Here is a 5,237-nt window from a genome sequence, read left to right on the forward strand (position 1 = left end):
ACTGAAAAGAGACAGAGAACTTGTTTTAGAGGCTATTAAGTATAATGTTGATGTTTTGAAATATTGTCCTGATGATNTGATAAGTGATAGAGAAATTATTATGAAAGCAGTCCAGACTGATGGATTTGCCACTTCAATATGCATCAAAACAATTACAACATGACAGAGAAATAGTACTTCTTGCCGTTAAGAATAATGGAAAGAGTCTAAAATATAATTACATTAATAAACATGACAAAGAAATAGCAATGGAAGCTGTTAAGCAAAATGGCCTTGCACTTCAACATGTATGTCATTATTTAAGAGACAAAGAAATTGTATTGGCAGCTATTAAACAAAACATGAGTGCTTTTGAATTTGCATCTATTGAGATAAAAAATGATAGAGAACTTGTAATGGAACTAGTTAAGAAATGTGGATGGATGTTTGAATATGCCTCAAAACAACTAAGAGGTGACAGAGAAATTGTAACAGAAGCTATTAACCGACATGCTGACATTGTTTATAAACATGTATCAAAGGAATTAAGAAATGACAGACAGTTGGCAATGATAGCAATTAAAAACCATGCATGTTTACTTGCATACGCATCAGAGGAAATTAGAAATGACAAGGAAATTGTAATGGAAGCTATTAAGGGTAAAAGAGAAACGCTCAAAATGGCATCTAATTAATTGAGAAGTGACAAGTCATTTATTTTAGAACTAGTTCAACAAAATTCAGAAATGCTAAAATATGCCTCTGATGAATTGAGAAACGACAAGGAATTTATATTGGACGTGGTTAAAAAAAGAGTATCTACTATCAAATATGCCTCTTATGATTTGAAAAATGACAGAGAGTTTATTCTAAATGCTGTGAAACTAAATGCAAAGGTTTTAAAATATGCCTCTGATGATATACTAAGCAAGAGTTTTACAAATGATAGAGAAATTGTATTGGCGGCAATGAAGCAAGATATCAACACCTATGCATATGCCTCTAATGAGGTAAAAAATGATAGAGCAGTTTTATTAGAAATATTGTTTAAGATAGAAACTTGTTTTATTTAGATGAAAATAAAGTGAGTTTGACTGGATGATGACATTACAGTTTCAATTAGATCACTAATCTGTCTAAGATTTGTAAGAACCTCAGCACTGACAACAAAGAACACAAATCCAACTCATATTTTCTGTAACAATTTCTGAATTCATCCATTTAGAAAGTGACAAGTTTACACCTGTTGGCAATTCATGCATTACCTTTTGAATTTGATTCACGTGATTACCATCCATTCCCTTTTCGAATGGTTTACCAGCAGTATCAAAGATATGATATTCATGACCATTAGAGGAACCAAGATGAACATGTTCATTGTGTTGTTTTGGGTGTAAAACATGTTAATTTAAAAGTCAAGGAGCAATTTCATAATTTGTTAATTTAAATTGTAAAAGTCAAGGATCAATTTCATAATTTAAAAAAATGTTCACCACAACATACGAGCTATGCAATATTCTTCAATTTTTACCTCCTCGAGATTTGCTTCCCTTTCGTTTAGTTTCTTCCGTGTGGAATTCTTCTTGTTTAACTAATTCTATTTGGCAACAATTTTGCAATATTTACATGAGGAATCATCAATACCATTTCGACTCTCTAGATCTCGACGAGAATTCAACGACTTCAAATTTATTCTATTATCAATTATTCAGAAAATTATTCTACTTTCCAATAATGAAATCCGTTAAAGTTTATGATGATGAAGAATCACCAACTACAGTGTATCATAATCCTGTGGAGGATATTGTCATGCGTTTGCCTGATGAATTTGGAAAATTTGTTGAGAAATATGAGTATTGTGAAGAATTGTCGAGATTTGCGTTCATTTCCTTGTTGATTGGATTTCTTTCTGGAAGAAATGGACGAAAGTTGGACTATTTCAATGATACAGTTCGTGTTGGGAGTAAAGATAAGAAAGAAATAGACGAAATGCCACTATGTTGCTTATTTGCAATCATTCAATATTCAGAACCTACTGAATTAATCATTTACACTCCAAATTATTTCCCAAATTCGAAAAGATTTATATTTTGTAATTTTGAATCGGATTTATTTTGGGAATTTAAATCTTGTGGTTCAGAACCTTTTATGGAAATTAGAGATTTATACGAAATGTTTCCTTACAAGAGAAATACTGATCTTTCAAAATACAGAAATGGAGATGGTGCAATTTATTTTTCAAAGAATTGGAAAGAGTTAACCATTCGAGTTTTGTATTGGGAGCGCTACTTTGATGAATAAAGTCTTCAAAGGTTTGATTATTAGAAAATCTCTTGCATACTCTAGGCTTAAACACCAATAAGGTGGGACAGCCATTGCAACTCTATACGAGTAGCTTAATTGTTGTTCAATTAAAAAAATGAGTCTACACCTTAAAGATGAGGCGGAGATCACAAAATATTCTTACTGTCCTACCCTGTTGATTCACAATTTCCCGTACTTCTTACTTTCTGGTAAAACAAGTCTGACAGATAAAAGTATCAAAGTAAATTACCACTTTACCTCACAAAACATTAAAGAAGTTGTGGATAAAGTTATTGATTTAGGTTTTGCTTTTGTGGAAACATATAAAATGGTGGAGACATATTATGACGATGAATGCTTCACAAACATGAAACAAAATACATGGATCAAATTAGTAAACACCTCTAATACTAAATTTAAGAAAATTTCCAAAAAACAAGCGTCAATTATAGAAAGCAATCATATTAAATACGAAGAAGAGGTTTTTCTTGGTGATATTCAGTCCAAATTACAACCAAAGTTTATGATTGTTGTCTTCAGAAGTATTTACCAAAATAATAACATCCAATTCACGTATGACACTGTGGAATATCAAGAGCACAAGTTTGTGGTATTTTGCATTTCTGGAAATGTGTCAGAGAGTTCTATTACAGTAGACTACAACCTCCATGATCCTGTATTTGAGGTTTGTATGGCAAGTAGAAGCAAGATAATTGAGATTATATGGAGAACAAATAAGGAACTTTACAAAATATTACAGGAAAATAATGTAATACCCGATTTGGAATACTCTTCATTTAATTTTGAGCCTTTAATCGATCGAAACTCATCTTCCTTCAATGAGATGAAAAAGAGAGTCCCACGAAAGTGTGAAAACCTTCAATGTGCAAAGGAATAAATTGCTGCAAGTGTTGATAAAACAAGTGGTGGCTCCAATTAGCTATTAATCAAGTACTGATCCAATTTCATTGTTAGTACAGTTTATTGAAATTAGTTAATTTTTACAGCTTTAATTGGGGTTTCGAATTGGAATGGATCAAATATTTCAGAGCTGGTATCAATCAACATACTTTCTCTTTCAAGTTGAATCAAAATTCCCTCAACAATACTTCCAGCAAGATAATCCAACTTTCTAATAGTTGACTGTTGATGATTCTGATAATTTACAAGTGGATAACAGCAGGCTTGACCGCTAATAACTTGTTGAATCCTTTCTGAACATCTCTTAAAAGCAGAACTGTTTAAAAGAAAGTTCTGAGCTGTTTCTGGATCGACTGAATCATTAAATTGTTGAATTTTAGTATCATCAGCAATCGTATCCAATTTGGTAATGGCAAAGGCAACAACTCTTCCCATTTCTCTGGCACTTTCGTGCAAAACTTTGAGTTTTTCCAAGAAACCAGGAGTGAAACAATCTTCAAATGTCAACATCAACAATACAGCATTGCTTGCTCTCGAAAGATCACTTTCACTAACACTTGGATCATTCTTGGATTGACCAAATTTAAGCATGCCCTCCAATAAACATTTAAAGCGATCAACTTGCAAATTATCTGAATTGAAATCCCAACCAAAAATATCATTGATTGAGATCTTCTCAGTAAGTGGATAATTATTAACACTCATGGTAGTATGATCTTGCATTTGGATTGTAGTAAGTTCTTGGAATTTGAAACATTTTTTTGTTGTTGAGTTTTGTTTTCTTTCGGTGTGTTTGTGTATTAAAAGATTTCTGGAACGTGAAGTTATTGTAATAATTGTATTATTAGTAAACGTGATAAGTATATTTGGTTCAAACGTGATATTTACAATAATTGAAACTCGGTTGAGTTTCAACAGATTTTCATCTCGGATTCATTTTCAAAAAATCGTAAGAGATAAGGGGAATCAAGTAATTGAAGAAGATGGGTCTTTCTAACGTATGTGCCTGTACATTTAAATGAAAGAGAAAATTATAACAAGTTAATAGAAAACAATGAATTTTTTTTAGAAAGCACGTTTCTTTTACTTTACTCAAGCACCTTTCTAATGGTTTAGAATGGAGGTTGTGTTTATCACGTTTTGGTTAACTAATAGTAAAAAAACAAACACCATCCTAAAGAAACTAAACTCAACAACCGAAACATTAACCAAATAAGAATGTCTTCCCCAACCCACTATGCTTGCCTTGAATCCAACAACTCAAAATTCAGATTTGCCTATCATGAATCTTTCTCATCCCAACAATCTGGGAAAGTATTCTTGATTGACTTTGAAAATTCTGTCAAGTATATGAATGGCAATTGTCCTCTTGAAGTCATCAATACAAAGGTTTTTACTCAATTGGTAAGTGGACTTGTTTCAGTCAAGATTTCAGACGAAACTCAAGGAGTCATTGAACTCACCATTGGAACCAAGTGTTTGAAATTGGAAAAGACTGAAATTACAAGTCAAGATTTCCTTCAAGAACAGGTTTACTTATTGGAGAAGAAGTTTGAAAGAATGCTCAAAGGTAAGTTGTAGCCATTTCGAATACTTTGATTGAAAACAACTTTTTAAAAGAAAATGATAACAAGATTAAAAGTTTGAATGATGAAGTTAATAGCTTAAGAGCAATGAATGAAGAATTGGTTCTAGCTGTGAGAACCAAGAACGAAGAACCTGTTCAACCAGTTGCTGAAGAAGTTCCACCAGTTGTTGCTGCAGAATAATTGAAAACTTACGATTACAAATAAAAAACCTAGTGCCAGTATTTACCACTATCCATTCACCTTCTTAAACTCATTATTAAACTCATTATTCATAAATTCCCTCATCTACTTGTTCTCAGTTAAAATTTGAAGATAAACACAATTATTGCAAAGGGTTACCTTCTTCAATGTTCGTTTTCCCTCCCTGAGAGTGATTACAACCTTTATCAAGAATGCTTTTCTTTTCTCATCTTGTTTTTTTCAACTTGGTTAAATAGTCAATTG

General features: G+C 32.1%; 5 protein-coding genes across 5 annotated transcripts; 4 read left to right on the top strand and 1 right to left on the bottom strand.

Moving 5' to 3' along the window:
- Positions 1-248: 248 nt before the first annotated feature.
- On the top strand, positions 249-674 carry NAEGRDRAFT_76812 (uncharacterized protein; the record flags this gene model as incomplete). Its single annotated transcript, XM_002668228.1, has 1 exon — positions 249-674. One exon carries the CDS (start codon positions 249-251, stop codon positions 672-674), a length of 426 nt encoding a protein of 141 aa, XP_002668274.1.
- Positions 675-1,713: 1,039 nt separating this feature from the next.
- NAEGRDRAFT_76813 (uncharacterized protein) lies at positions 1,714-2,280 on the top strand (the record flags this gene model as incomplete). Its single annotated transcript, XM_002668229.1, has 1 exon — positions 1,714-2,280. One exon carries the CDS (start codon positions 1,714-1,716, stop codon positions 2,278-2,280), a length of 567 nt encoding a protein of 188 aa, XP_002668275.1.
- Positions 2,281-2,650: 370 nt separating this feature from the next.
- Positions 2,651-3,181, top strand: NAEGRDRAFT_76814 (uncharacterized protein; the record flags this gene model as incomplete). Its single annotated transcript, XM_002668230.1, has 1 exon — positions 2,651-3,181. The coding sequence occupies one exon, from the start codon at positions 2,651-2,653 to the stop codon at positions 3,179-3,181; it is 531 nt and encodes a 176-aa protein (XP_002668276.1).
- Positions 3,182-3,273: 92 nt separating this feature from the next.
- Positions 3,274-3,927, bottom strand: NAEGRDRAFT_76815 (uncharacterized protein; the record flags this gene model as incomplete). Its single annotated transcript, XM_002668232.1, has 1 exon — positions 3,274-3,927. The coding sequence occupies one exon, from the start codon at positions 3,925-3,927 to the stop codon at positions 3,274-3,276; it is 654 nt and encodes a 217-aa protein (XP_002668278.1).
- A 495-nt stretch (positions 3,928-4,422) lies between these two features.
- On the top strand, positions 4,423-4,973 carry NAEGRDRAFT_76816 (uncharacterized protein; the record flags this gene model as incomplete). The annotated part of the gene is made up of 2 exons (XM_002668231.1): positions 4,423-4,774; positions 4,825-4,973. 2 exons carry the CDS (start codon positions 4,423-4,425, stop codon positions 4,971-4,973), a joined length of 501 nt encoding a protein of 166 aa, XP_002668277.1.
- Between the last annotated feature and the right edge of the window lie 264 nt (positions 4,974-5,237).

Source organism: Naegleria gruberi, assembly GCF_000004985.1.
Source record: "Naegleria gruberi genomic scaffold NAEGRscaffold_476, whole genome shotgun sequence".
Classification (NCBI taxonomy): domain Eukaryota; phylum Heterolobosea; class Eutetramitea; order Acrasida; family Naegleriidae; genus Naegleria; species Naegleria gruberi.